This window comes from Chinchilla lanigera, unplaced genomic scaffold (assembly GCF_000276665.1).
Source record: "Chinchilla lanigera isolate Chin_1 unplaced genomic scaffold, ChiLan1.0 scaffold00010, whole genome shotgun sequence".
Lineage (NCBI taxonomy): Eukaryota > Metazoa > Chordata > Mammalia > Rodentia > Chinchillidae > Chinchilla > Chinchilla lanigera.
Window position 1 is genome coordinate 16,529,403 of NW_004955411.1, and position 14,931 is coordinate 16,544,333.

The 14,931-nt window shown below is 37.0% G+C and overlaps 1 protein-coding gene across 4 annotated transcripts in view; it reads right to left on the reverse strand.

Annotated features, from left to right (window-relative positions):
• Positions 1 to 6,243: 6,243 nt before the first annotated feature.
• Positions 6,244 to 14,931, reverse strand: part of Casp8ap2 (caspase 8 associated protein 2) — a 32,494-nt gene continuing 23,806 nt past the window's right edge. For 3 of the 4 annotated variants that reach the window (XM_013510891.1, XM_005377760.2, XM_013510890.1), the window contains exons 8-10: positions 11,797 to 14,926; positions 8,686 to 8,785; positions 6,756 to 8,304 (exon numbers count right to left, since the gene is read on the reverse strand). In XM_013510891.1, coding sequence (XP_013366345.1) covers positions 8,248 to 8,304; positions 8,686 to 8,785; positions 11,797 to 14,926 — 3,287 coding nt within the window. In that variant the 3' untranslated portion in view covers positions 6,756 to 8,247. Of the gene's footprint in view, positions 6,624 to 6,755; positions 8,305 to 8,685; positions 8,786 to 11,796; positions 14,927 to 14,931 lie in introns of those variants that run through there. The other variant, XM_005377761.2, reaches the window with a different exon arrangement.

The window sequence follows — 14,931 nt, forward strand, 5'->3', positions numbered from 1 at the left end:
AACTATATTGAATAGGAGTGGTGTTAGCAGACATCCTTGTTTTGTTCCTGATTTTAAAGTGAAAGCTTTCGGTTTTTGTCCATTTAGTATAATGTTGGCTATTGGTTTGTCATCGATGGCTTTTATCAGATTGAGGTAAAGACCATCCTTTCAGACTTTCTGTAGGATTTTTGTCATGAATGAGTGTTGGACTTTGTCAAAAGTTTTTTCTGTACTGAGATGATCATGTGATTTTTGTCTTACGCTCTGTTGATATGGTGTATTACATTTATTGATTTGCATACATTGAACCACCCCTGCATTCCTGGGATGAATCCCGCTTGGTCATAGTGTATAGTGCAAAGATTATTTTTGTTGCAGAGCTCTACTGGTATTTTCACTGCAGTTCATATAGGAATTTGTTATTTTTTAGACTTTGTAGACCAAAAGTCTATGTTGAAAATTTTGATGTTTTATAAACACTCAAGAAATATTAAACATTCAGTACTCATTAATATAGTAAAACTCAAAATTAAAATTAATAATTCATCAATAGAAATAGTCTAAAGAATAAATGTGGGTATAACACAACCACCACGATGCTCTTTTAACACAAAACTGGCGTCATGCCCTGTGGGCTAACAAACTTGAAGTTTGGCCAGAAAAGAGGTGCTATTAAGAATTACTAAGGAAAGAATGGTTGTTGAAGAGATCAGTGCTATTAAAAAGAAGGCAAGTACTGTACACTGGACTAGGAAAAACCTCAGAAATCAGCAGGACCTCACTCATTGCAGGATCAAGGGTGCAAAACTGTAAACCTTTCACTTGAAATGAGCTCCTAGGTGCCCTTCCAGAATGGCCACTTAGGGAATAGATTCATTTCACACTACTGTCTTGTTGATACTGAGAGGCCTACAGAGATTTGGAACAAACGTGCACAGCTACTACCTGCGTTAGTGACAGGATTTGGCATCATTTACATGATGCTGGTTTTATACATGTGCAGAATTCAAGAGTTGGGAGTTCTATCCATATTTCAAAGGATCTGCAAGGCCAGGGCATGTGACAAGGTTGGAGTCAGTGCTATGAAACTCTTGACAGGGTGATTTTGAAGCTGTTGGGAGTGAAACCAAAGCTGCAGTGCAGATCCCTGGAAGTTAGAGATGCCAGAAACACGGCTGGTGAGGAAAGCCAAAGCTAATGAGCAAAACCAGCCCAAGAGAGAGGCTGTGTGGGCTACAAACGGCAAAGCCATTGAGCTGCTCAAGCCCCCTAGAACTGATGTCTTACAACCATGTACCCCAGATGCCAGACATGAATCTACAAGACTTAATGTTTACCCTGATGGATTCTGGTTTTGTTTTGTCTGATTGCTATCCCTTTATTCCTCCATTTTGTAATGGAAATGTTTACCCTGTACCACTGTATCACAGAAACGTATATAACTTGCTTCCTGAATTTTACACGAGTTCTCAGTTGAGTTTGCCTTGAGTCTCAAATGAAACTTTGAAATTTCAGCAATGCTGGGAGTGTTGAGATTCTGGGGAATTAGTGTATTTTAGGTTGAAAGCTACACAGTTATATCTTGTTAAACAGAATACAATCCTGTATCATTCTCTAACTGTGGTTTAAGAAGATATGTCAAGTTGTTATGGGATGGAATTGTGCTGTTTAATCTTGTTATTTTTTTTTTCATCCTCAGCATTTTTTTCAAAAGAGTTTGAGACAGGATCTTGCTAAATTGTCCAGGTTGGGTCAAACCTGTGATCTCCTGCATCATCCTTTTTGCCCTCCCTCCCTCCTTCATTCTTTTCAGTATCTTGAGACAGATTCATGCTACACAGTCCAGGGGCCAGTCTTCAACTCACTATGCAGCCCATACTGGCATAGAAGTATTATTATTACTATGTTCAGGCCTAAAAAAGGAGGAAATTCTGGGCCGTGTGGCTGAGACACAGCACCGTAACCCTCAGCGAACTTGACAGAGAAAGTAGGTCCTAGTGGTGCAGAGAAAACCACTGAGCACGAGCACTAATCATGAGACACTGATGATGTATAAATTCAGAGAAATACAAATAGGCAACAGAAAATAGTATTGGAAGTGTGGAACCAGCAACTTTGCACAGTAGGCTTTCAGAGATATGTACTGTACTCTGAAGTTGAGACAAAGTTGAAAACACAAGACATGTTTGGAAAGTATAAAAGCGGCTAGTGAACTCTGTCAAGAGAAGTAATTAAAAGTAATGAAGCTCCTGCTTTAAGAAGCTTCAGAATGGCCACCTAGGTAACTGATTCCTTTGTTAAGAAGATGATTACTCTAAAAGTAGATGAGCTAATGAGTGAAAAAGCACTCAAGAAAGACAGAGTTGGATGGGCCTGGTAAAGAAGGCCTGTAGTCCCAGCACTTTCGGAGGCTGAGGCAGGAGGCACAAATTTGAGCACAGCCTGGGCAACTCAGTGACTTAGGAGTCTGTCTCAAAATTTAAAAAGGGCTTGGGATGTAGCTCAAGGCAAAGGTCCTGGGTTCAATCCCCAGACCCCACCCTCAACCTCCCAAAGCAGCCCTTATCAATACCCAGAAACGACTCTTGACACTGTTACTGGAAGACAATACTCCTTAACTTCCTAATGACTGCATATAGAAACAATATCTTTTCAAAATACTCTGTGATTTTTAGATGAGGCATTGTATCTTACTTTTCTCCTTGCTCAGACAAAATACCTGACACCCAAAGTGAAAAGACAAAAGCTTTATTTCAGCTCAGTTTGTAGAGATTTCAGTCCATAGTTGGCTGTTCCAGGGCAGGGCAGCATAGGGGAGGGGCATCACAGAGGAGAAACAGTCCGCGGCAGGACAGGCAACAAGGCAGCATCAGCATCAAGCCTTCATTTCTCTTTTATCCTATCCAGGATAAAAAGCCTATTGGATGGTGTCACCCACACCAAGGGTGTGCCTTTCCATTATCAGCACCCTGAACTATGCAATTCAGTTAGCACATACCATTAATCTCAGTATCACACACCCTACATCCAGCCACCTTCAAAAAGCCTTACCTGTGAGTACATGAGGCTTTGAGGGGACATCCAGATACAAGCCGTAACACTCTAGTATTCAAAATTCATGAAATTAGTCAGAGAAGCCAGGCATGGGGGTGCATACCTGGAATTCCAGCACTTAGGAAGCTGAGGCAGGAGGATTGCAGGTTTGAGCCCAGCTCTGGACAATTTAGTGACTTAAGGCCCTCTCTGAAAATAAAAAAAGGACGGGTGGAATAGCTCAGTGTGAAGGCCTTGGTACAATCCCCAGTACTGCCAAAAAAAAAAAAGTATAAAAGACACCCACACCTAGGCTAGGACAACACTTTTACTTTAAGTGTTATATAATATTCTAATTCACATGCACTTCCTGAATTTGGAGAAAATACTTACTAATCTTTCCATTTGAAATAAATTTGGAATAAACTTTTTATTATACAGTTTCAGATCAAAAAATATAATATTAATTTTGCAATATACTCTTTGTTAATTTTTATTATTTAAGAACTGGTGTTGAACTCAGGGCCTTCACACTGGGCTACATCCTTAGCCCTTTACTGAACAGGGCCTTGCTAAATTACCCAAATTGGGCTCTAGCTTGTGATCTTGCCTCAACTTCCACAGTGCTAAAACAAAAACAAAAATCTTTCCAGCATGCTGGAATTACAAGATGTGCCCCACACACCCAGCTGTTGCTACTTTTATAGCTCTGTAGCGAGAAACGGGAACAGGAACACTCAAAATTCTTCATTCAAGAAGAAAAAAGGAAATTCTGACACATGCTACAATATGAACCTTAAAGATATGCCAAGTGAAATAAACCAGATACAAAAGGATAAATATATAATTCAACTTACATGAGATTAACTAGAGATGTAAAATAGAATAGTTGGCAAGAGCTAGACCAATAGAATAGTTGGCAAGAGCTAGAGTAAGTAGTTAATATTTAAGGATTACAAAACTAGGATGGGGGAATGGAGAAAAGAAGGGAAAGCAATACACACACACACACACACACACACACACACACACACACAATAGTTAAGATAGTTATACTACTAATTTCTTCTTCTTTTTTTTTTTTTTTTGGTCTTTTTGAGACAGGGTCTCACTATGCAGTTCAGGCTGGCCTTGAGCTCATTTTATAGCCCAGGCTGGTCTCAAACTTACAACAATCCTCCTGCCTGCCTCAGCCTCCCGAATGCTGGGATTACATGTGGAATTACATGTGCCACCATGCCCAGCTCCATACTACTAATTTCTTTTAGTTTATTGAAAAGAAAGGTTTGTGCTAATATTGTTTGGACAATTAAATGCCAATATCTTGTACTCTGAGTAATTTAAATATAACAATATGCAATGTATTAACCATTGTTATCCTCCTATTGTCCTGTTTTGAAATTTTTTTTCCTCTTTATGAAAACATAACCTACAAAAAAAAGATTGCCAGGTGTGGTGGCACACGCCTGTAATCCCAGCACTCGGGAGGCTGAGGCAGGAGGATTGTCTGAGTTCAAGACCAGCCTAGGCTACAAAGTGAGATCAAGGCCAGCCTGAACTGCATAGCAAGACCCTGTCTCAAAAAGACACCCCCCCCCCAAAAAAAGGATTACAGTCCCCATTTGGAAACATAAAAAATCTGAACATGGATGGTACTGGTGCTGATGACCCCAAAATGAGAATATTTGTACCTAATGATACTAAAGTATACATCTAAAAATGATTAAATACAAAATCATGCTGTATTTTTTTTTTTCAAACTGCAAACAGCATTTTTTGTAACAACTGTGAAGTAAAATAAAAATATCTGACCTGCTGGGTGTGGTGGCACACATCTGTAATACCAGCTGAGGAAGGAAGATCACTGTGCATTCAAGACCAGTCTGGGTTACATAGTGAATCTGAGGCTAGTATGAACTACATAGCTACACAGCGTTTAAAAAAAAAATCTGACAGAATTGTGGTACATTCATTCAACTGAAATATATACAGAAATGAGATTGATAGGATGTGTTTGCTACACTAAACATACTGCTGAACAAAAACTTCAAGTAAGTGTATGTATACGTTGTTGAGATTCCATTTGAAAAATTCAAAAATATGCAAAACATATCTATGGTATTAGAAGTCAGCAGTAAGTGTTTAGGGAGAAGAAAGAATTATAAATAGTAAAGGGCATTCTGTTCTAATTCTTGACTGGGGGATCAAACCCAAGGGCCTCATACATGCTAGGCAAGTGTTCTACCACTGGGTTATAGCCCTAGATCCCTGTATTTATTCTTTTTATTCCATTTTATTATATTCTTTGTTTTATGTTTCATTAGTTCTTCTATCACATTGGTAAATCTTTCGGTTTTTTGAGACAGGGTCTCACTATGCAGTTCATGCTGGTCTTGGACTTGCAGCAATCCTCCTACCTCAGCTTCTGAGTGCTGGCATTACACACATGTGCTACCACATCCTGCCAATGGCTAGCTCTATAGCCTGTGCTCGATGTTCCAAGAGAGGCAAAGGGACAAGCCCGATGGTGAAGGGCCTCAGCACTACGCATACGTTAACTGTTCTACTTCATTATCTACCAAGCAATCCTTTAGGTCAGGGCTCCCTCTTCATTCTGGGAAACATGGCAATGAGAAAAGGCACATCCTAAATCTAGACTATACTGTAAACTATGAGCTCTATGAGACTAGAGGGGGACAGTAGAGAAGTAATATCCAAGCTAATCAATTCTTACACTACCCACCCCAATTTTCACTCCTTTTGTTCTATCCTAATTTTATCTGAAGATACCTGCATCAGAGGTATGGTTCTCATAGCATGTACCATACATGCTATGAGAAAGCAGGTAATGGCAAAAGATCTTCTCTAATGAACCTACTCATGGCCACTTAACCAGTCACATTCCATGTTCCCACAAATGTTTCATGTTTAAAGTATTTCCCATGTCCCCAGGGAGTTTTGTTTCCTTTTAATTATTGACTAAACCCACTAAAAGAAACATTCTAATCAATATAATAGAACTCAACATGGTTTTATTGTACATTTTCATTATTGAAAGCAAACTATACAAAAAGTTTTATACAGATAAAAAAAACCCTTGCAAATCTATTTATGTATGTGCATAGAGACATAGTATTTTACATTATTATAATTATACATATTTACAAGTATACTACTTAAATTATTTTACAACTTACCAAAATGAGAGGCAATTATAAAAACATAAAAATGAATGAAAACTTGAACTAAATACTTGTTTAAAATGCTACAAAACTGTTTTTTAAAAATCTAGAGAAAATTACTTCTTTGAAATATCAAAACTAAGGTTTCAATACTATGCCATTGTTGCTTTCATTTTGGTAGTAAGTTCTAATGTTTAAAAATAAATATTTTGACCAATAACAGGTAAGCAAATCAGACTGATGACTGGAATAAACTGATATACTGATTTGAGATTAAAAAGTAATAAGAAATATAGGTTGGTTATCATCTAGTAATCGAATGTTCAATAAAACCTCCCTCTAGTTCCTCATTTAAAACATGAGGAATTTGAAGCTTCTCTGTAGTATGAAATATCAATTAAAACTCCAGGGAATTCAGCCACTTATCTGTAATGTAAGAAAATGCTAAAGTTATGATTCTATTTTTCCAGTATGATCATTTTTGTAAGTGGTACCTTTTTATTTTTTTGAGACAGGGTTTCATTATGTCCTTCAGACTAGCCTTGAACTCACTAAGTAGCCCAGGCTGGTCTTGAACTCACGGTGATCTTCCTGCCTTAGTCTCCCAAGTGCTGGGATTACAGGTGTGAGCCACCAACCCAACTGCGTAAGTGTCACTTTTTACATGAGCTCTACTTAAGACAATACTGGTGTTAAAAATCTAGCTTTTACAGAATCTGTTTGGTAACCACTCTTATATTCCAATTTTGGTAAGAATTTAATGAAACCATAATACTTGGGGGAAAATAAAATCAGTTAAAAGACAGCTAGGAATGAAATAAATCTCTATGTGTACTCTCAAACAACCCCCACCCTTAAATATCAAATTAGTTGAAACGTTTTACATTTGTAAAAACTTTTGAAGAATTTAGATGTACAATGGAATTGGAAATTTTAGCATCATTTCCAGAATCAAGTTGATTCTTTTATGAATTTACATTCTCTTCACAAGAGAACAGAAATCACATTTTTAAGTAATGTTAAAGTAAACAAATTGAGGTTAGTTTTTTAAAGGCAGCAAAAACCTTAATGCAGACATAATCTGAAAACTAACCAATCCACTTATGCCTGATGCTATATTCTTTTAAAGTTCTTTAGGCTTAGACTAAGCTTCTTTTCCAAATTCTCCATCATGTAATGGAGACTCTGATACAAATTCACTGAAACTAGCAAACACCTTTTGAAGATCTCACTAGCAAACCAGTTGCTTTAATATTATTTAGACAGTAATTCACATGGAGGTAGAAACAAAGATTGATAATGTGTCCAAATAGCTTCTACTCAGATTTAACTTGAACTTAAGATTTAAAACTGGATGTCTAGCATTCAAATAATTTTGACTATAAATCCACTGAAAAATACAGCAAATAGAGCAACATTTTTTTCTTCCCTACAAATCCAAAATAAGCATTTCACTGAGGTCTGACATAAAATACTTTCTGATAAATTTAAATATTATTGCTTTAATAAACCTATGCAAGAGTAGCTTACAAAACTGAGGAAGCATGTCTGTGAACAGTATTAATAACTTAATATAGTAATGCTGTCATCTATTTAGATGACAATGGACTTCATATTATGAACATATACTTTGTATTTTAAAGTGTAAGTACACCTGATAAAAATGTAAAAAATATTAAATTATAACGACCACATAGACTTCACTGGTTATGAAACATATTGCTACCCACAGATATTTTTCTTTGTTCTTCTTTATTTAAAAACATTTATTAGTAATCATCAAATGGATATCCCTCACCTTAGACTCATCAGCAACCAGAAAGCTGAGGACAGACGCCATGCTGGTCTGCAGCAGGCTTCAAGAGTATGGCCCTGCACAGCCAGACGTGAGGTGCATACAAGTGTCCCCAACCTGTGACTGAAGCAGGAACTCTACCGGAGCTGCTCCCTCACCCACTGCCCACATAGGCAGTGATTAATGGGCCAGCTGCAAATGATGTATGATGTGTCAAACATGTACTATACTAGTCTCCTGTAGTGTCACCATTAGCTACCTGCATTTTGACTTTTCAAAGAGCTTCTTTAGCTGCTGGAATCTTTCTGAAACCTGAAAAATTAAAAATTATTATAAATATCTCAATTTTAAAAAATCCTCGATGTGTTCAAAGAAACATCTGCAGACAGCCAAAGTTATGCTCAACAATGAGATTAAATGATTGGTGAAATGATGTATCTTCATACTAAAGATGACTGCTTGCTTAAACTTTTCAGTATTAAATTTTATTAAACAAGCAAACATCACTACCAAATTGCCTGAGATCAAATAAGGAGATGGTAAGATACACTTCTTCCACAACCACCAACTTTAACAGTCCTACACTTACCCATCTTTTTAAAGAAGTAGACTAGTAAGTGCTTTAATGTTAAAAAATTAAATCTAATTATGTCAAGCAGCAAATAACAGAGATGTAAAACTTGAGTTTGTTACCTGATTTGGATTTTTATTTAACTTGACAGCTAAATGTGTGAACGTTTTCAGTGATGGCCTTCTTTTCTGACATTCTAGTAAAATTTCCCGGTCATCATTTCTAAGAAGAAAAAAATTATAGTCAGATTTAATACATAGGACAAGAAAGGGTAATAAATTTCACTGCCTTAATGTCCTCCAACAGGAGTGGACAGTCTTTGTTAAAACCTATGGGAAAAAAAACAATGTCTATATACCAAGATACAGAGAATGGTTATCTTTGAGAAGCAAGATTATATATGATTTTATCCTTTGAGGTTACAGATATTTACTAACTTTCTAGAATAATTGTACTAATTTATTTTTCTAATAAGAAAATTAGTTTTTGCTTTTAATTCTATCTTTACCAGGTTCCTACCAGCTTGAACCACTGGTGGAACCTGCATAAATATCCCATTGGGCAACCTGTGCCACTCACTGGTGGTACAAATGGATCTAATCACTTTTTAAAAATTGTTTTGGGGACAGGGTCTTGTTATGTAGTCCAGGTTGGCCTTCAACTCACTTTGTAGCCTAGGCTAGTCTTGAACTCAATGATCCTCCTGCCTTAGCCTCCTGAGTGCTGGGATTGCAGGCGTGTGCTACTATGTTCAGCCAGATCTAATTACTTATATTGGCCTTTTTACTAATAAAATTAATAAACAGCCACCCCCTCTTGCATACACCACTGGTAGTTCACACCGCCCGGCAGTGAGACATACAAATTACCGTTCTAACATAATGTGTTAATACATATACTACTTAAAACATCAGGGCCCTTTTGGGAGTTGTGGCACATGCCTATAATCCCAGCACTCTGGGAGGCTGAGGCAGGACAATCAAAAGTTTAAGGTCAGCCTGGGCAGTTTAGCCAGACCTTGTCTCAAAATAAAGAATAAAATATAAACCCGAGGATGCAGTTCAATACAAAGGCCCTGAGGTTAATCCCCAGTACCACAAAAAACAAAAAAACCAAAAATATTAGGGCCATGTTGCATGTGGTAGATCATATACATCTGTAATCCAAGTACTCCTGCAGGCTAAGGAAGGAGGATCATAAGTCTGAGTGTAACCTGGCTGCTTAGTGAAGTAAAAAAATAAATGAATAAAAAGGGCTGGGGCTATATTGAGTGCAGAGATCCTAGGTTCAATCCCCTGTATGAAAAACAAAAGGGAAAAATAGCCCAAAGATGATCACAGATGCCAAACCAGAATTAAAATAGAATCCTGATCTTCTAATTTCCAGATCTTATCTCTTTCCATATAGACTAAATTTTTTTTTTTTTTTTTGAGACAAGGTCTCTCTTTGTAGTGCAGGATGGTCTTGAACTCACTCCTCCTGCCCCAGCCTCCTGTGTACTAGGATTACAGGCATGTGTCACCATGACTGGCCAATATGGTCTAAATGAATGTGTGTTGTATTAATCTCTTTGACTTTACTCTGATACCAGCATGTTACTTAAACTGCAAGTCTGAGAATTGTGATATTAAAAAACTATCACTAGTTTTAACAAAATCAACTTCCTTCATCAAGTTTTGAAACCACCCATCTCTAGTACAATGGTTCACAACTATGGTTACCTTCATATCTGGCGTAGGTCTTAATATCTGCAATTTTTAAAAAGTTCACATAAAAAGTACAACATATTTAGGAAATTAGGAACTTTTAGGGGGAAAAGTCACATCACATACACTCCCAATTTTTGTTTCACTATACTATTCTTTTTTTTTTTTTTTGGTCTTTTTGAGACAGGATCTTGCTATGCAGTTCAGGCTGACCTTGAGCTCACTTTGCAACCCAGGCTGGTCTCAAACTCACAACAATCCTCCTGCCTTAGCCTCCCGAGTGCTGGGATTGCAGGCATGAGCCACCACGCCCAGCTTCCTTCTTTCTAAAATGTGCTTATAGTAGTTCCTTCCAAGTAATTTCGTTTTACCTTTTTTCCATACCAAAAAAAAAAAAAAAAAAAAATTAAAGAATTCTTTTTAAGAAAAAGTAAAGCTAAAACACAAAGGAAAACTCCGCCTAAAAGACTTAATTCATATCCCTAGTTAAAACCCATTATTCTAAAGCCCAGGTATGGTGCTATATACTTGTAATCTCAGCTGTTTAGAAGGGTTGCAAGTTCAAGGCCAGCCTGGGCAACTTATCAAGACCCTATCTACTCTGCCATAAAGAACAGTAATCGAGACATTTCTCCGTAAATGGTTGCACCTTGAGACCATACTCTTAAGTGAAATAAATTGGATATACATGTTTAGATAGCACATGGTTTCTCTGGTATGAAAAACAAGGACCAAAATGGGTAATGAATATTGTAACATAGGAAGAAAATGTCCGAATGGGAAGGGGAACTAGGCAGGAGAGAAGGGTAAAGGAAGGAAAGGAAAAGGAAAAAAAGAAAAGAAAAAATGGAAGCAAAGCTTTTGTAAATAAGGAAGGGAAGAAGCGTTGAAGAGAGGGCAGGGCAAGGAGAAAAGAATCAAGATATATCATGTATAGGTATAAATTCCGTATGATGTTATCATTATGTATACCTAAAATGTACCAATAAAACTAATTAAAAAAAAGATCCTGTCTCAAAAAATAAAAAGGGGTGGGGATGTAGTTGAGTGATAGAGCACTTGCATACTAAATATGAGATTCTGGGCTCAGTCTCTCATTCTATGTACACATATACACACAAAAAAACTCTAGAATGTTCTACAGTATAGCTACTGTATCTACTGTACCTTTGGTGTGTACATTCAACTTTTTTTTTTTTTTAACTGGGAATTGAACTCCGGACCTTGCGCTTGCCAGGCAGGTGCCTGTGCCACTGAGCTATATCCCTGGCCCTTCAACTTTTTTTTTTAAATAGCCACAATCTTTTTTTTTTTTCCGGTACCAGAACTCGAACTTATGACCACGCACTTGCCAGCCAGGTGCTGTGCCACTGAGCTAAATCCCCAGCTCCTCAACTAACTTTTAAGAAGTAACTGTTTTCCTTGTTTTTCTTATTTTAGAATGGAACAAACTGTAATGAAATGACAGATTATACTGCTGACCTCTCAAAATTTCCCAGTGTTTAAAATACTTCACAAAATCCTTACCTTGTCCATAAAATTGTAATTTCTCCCTTCTTTTTAATAACATTCTTTGCATAAAGACTTGTTGTAGGAGAAGTGATAAGTGCTGCTGCTGCTGAATTCTTAATCTCTGGGCTTGTTGTTAAGGATGAAGAATCTTTATTCACTACCCTTTGCTTACTGGCTCTCTTTTGAGCTTCACTATCTTCACCAGAATCTTGGACGAGTTTCTTTGTCTTTTCTGTACTGGTTAAGTCTGTTTCCTTTCTTTGTTTCTTCTGAGAAGAATGATTTAGATCAGAAAAATTTTTTCTTTTCTTGTGAATATTAGCTAAAGTCTCATGCAACTCCGAACCATCAGAATTTGATGCTGGTTCTGATTTTAAATCATCTTTCTTTCCTTTGTATGAACCAGGAGATTCTGTAGTCAAGTCTATACAGGTTTCTTCAACAATGTATTCCAAAGGCCTGTCTGCCATTTCCACCTTTTCCTTACAGTTGTCTTCATCTACACATATCACCTGACACCCCAAGCCTCCCACTGCTAATACAGGATGGTGACCTTCATTATCGCTCTTGCTTGAAGGATCCTGTGTCAAATCAATAAAAGCATCTATAGTTTCGGACGGTAAAGTATTATTTAATACTTGAGCATTTTGGTCTAAGTTGTCTCCAGAACATCCCAACTGATCAATATTTAAAACTGTTACTTCTATGAGTTCCCCTAAGTTTTTTGTCTCAGTATCTGGATCTTTTGTTAAGTCTATTAATGTGTTTGGAAGATGATCCTTGACAGAGTGTGGAATTTCTCCCATTGAAGGCAGTTCTTCAATGTTTTCAGGCACTTTTGATTCCCAAACTTGATGCAACTTGAAACAATCTCCAGGCACTGCATCATTCTGACTGACCTTACCCGAAGCATCCTTAAGAAATTCATATATATCAGGAACCCGTGTTTGTGTCATAGAGTTCTGTTCTTCATTAACTGATTTACTGGTATCAACATTTTTGTTGCAATTTTCCAACTCTTCCACAGACTTAAAACCTGCATTCGGACATGAAATATGTTCTTTCTTTGCTACATCATCAGTTTCCTTTTCATCTCTAGGCAAAGATGCCAATGACTCATCAGCTACTTTACTCTGTTTGAGACCAGGGGAGGTAGATGGAGCTGCACGCCGTATTTTGACAATGAAATGATCATTGGACTTTTCCATTATGACAGCATGCATGGGTAGATTAGGGTGGTACTGAAAGCCAGGAGCAACAGACCTGCTTGTCCATGATGAACAACTGGATTTACTGCTTGAATTATCAGACTCCAGAGCTAAATGAATGTCTTGTTCAGATGCATCCTCTTCTTCAAGTAAGGCATCTTCACTGAAATGTGCACTAATAACTTCTTCAGGAGTTGAACTAGACAAAACTTCAGGTTTTAAGAAACTGAGATGACCATCTGATTTCAGAGGTGAAGGTACAGTTAAAGAGACTGCAAGATCTTCAATGAGTATGGAAGAAATGCAGGGCTTGCTCTTTTCTGAACTACATATGTTATCTTTATTTAGAGCTAAGTTAGTAGATACCTCAAACATACAATTTTCATCTAAAACATCAGGATGAACTGGCAAAGAGAGCCCTGAAGGTAGAGATGGACCTTTTTCAGATGATAATAAAGACCAATTATCATCACTCATCATTTTAGGACATGGAGAAGCCACCCCTGAGACTAGCTCTTCTGTTGCACAAGCTGGTATAGATTCACATTTAAGACTCTCCAGCAGCTGTTTCTCTGGAGTCTTTAACTCCCACTCAGATTTATCAGTACAATTAACACTGTTGTCCAAAAGATCAGAACCTTGCAATAAACTTTTAAATATTTCACCCATCTGAGCATCACTCACTAAATTAAAAGTGAGGCTTGATGTTTGCTGTTCAGTAAGAATCTCAAAACTACGTTCTGGCTTCAAAGATGCATGCTGGGGCAATTGTGCATCCTCTATAGTGTTACCTTCATTTTCTGCTGGCTTTGAGTCTTTTGGACAGTTTAGTTCCACAGAGCAAGCTTCAGATTGAGAGTTCTTTATATTATCAAAGCAGGTGTTAAAACTTCTTTTAATATCATGCTTTACAGTGTTAATACTGGAGTTATTTTGGTCTTGATATTTCTCTTCAGTTTTTTTAGATCCTGGTAAAGACTTGTAATTTACGGAGTGTTCTGATTTTGACAACTTTTCTCTTAGCATTTCTTTGTTAGAGTTGTCCAGATTTCCCTTCTCTCTCTTTGAATACTGTACTTTGTCTTTTTTTGATTTTGCAAGTTTTTCTTCATCACTGTCACTTCCAAAGTTTATAGAATCACAAAACTTTACTAAGATTTTCTTAAGCTTTGCCAACAAATAATCAAGTTGTTCATCTACAAACTTCCACAATTTTTTTTTCATATCTGGTAGTTGCTGTTCAAATAAGCGATCAACTATGCCATTCTTCTTAACTTCCTTAAGTTTAGATTCTATAAAATCACACAGATTCTTCTGTAAACTAGTTACTGACTTAGAGATCTTGGATAAGTCAAGGTGTTTAATTAGTGAGGTAAAACTCAAAATAGCTGACTCAATAATTCTGTGAAACTGTAGCAATGAAAACTTTACCTTGAATTTCATGTAATTTTTCTTTACATGCTTTTTAATCATTTGTAACATATGCATAATCTCTCCTATAGAAGAGGGTACAGCAATAATTGAAACTATTTTTTCCAAGCTGGAAGTGCTCATCATTTCATCTTTCCTCTGTATTTTTGAAGATCTCTTAGATACACTTGGGTTTTTATGCCATTTGGTGTTGGTCTGGTGGATTTTTACATACGTTTTCCTATGGTCTATATTCAAATGAGCAGTATTTTTCCTACTTCCTTTGTTAGTTTTTGTGCTCTGCACGGCAGCAGATTTAGGCTTGGCACTTTTTTCCAAACTTGTTTGTATGTTGGAGTCTTCACTGTCAGTTATAATTTCTCCTTCTTCTAGTTCTTGTAAAGATGAATTCTTATAGGAGTCTGCTTCTGTACATTTGTCAAATTTACAAACAGGCTTTTGATTTTCCTTGTTGAGATCAGACTGACTCTTGAAAGTCGAATGAGCTGAATTTGGTGGAAGTGCATCTACA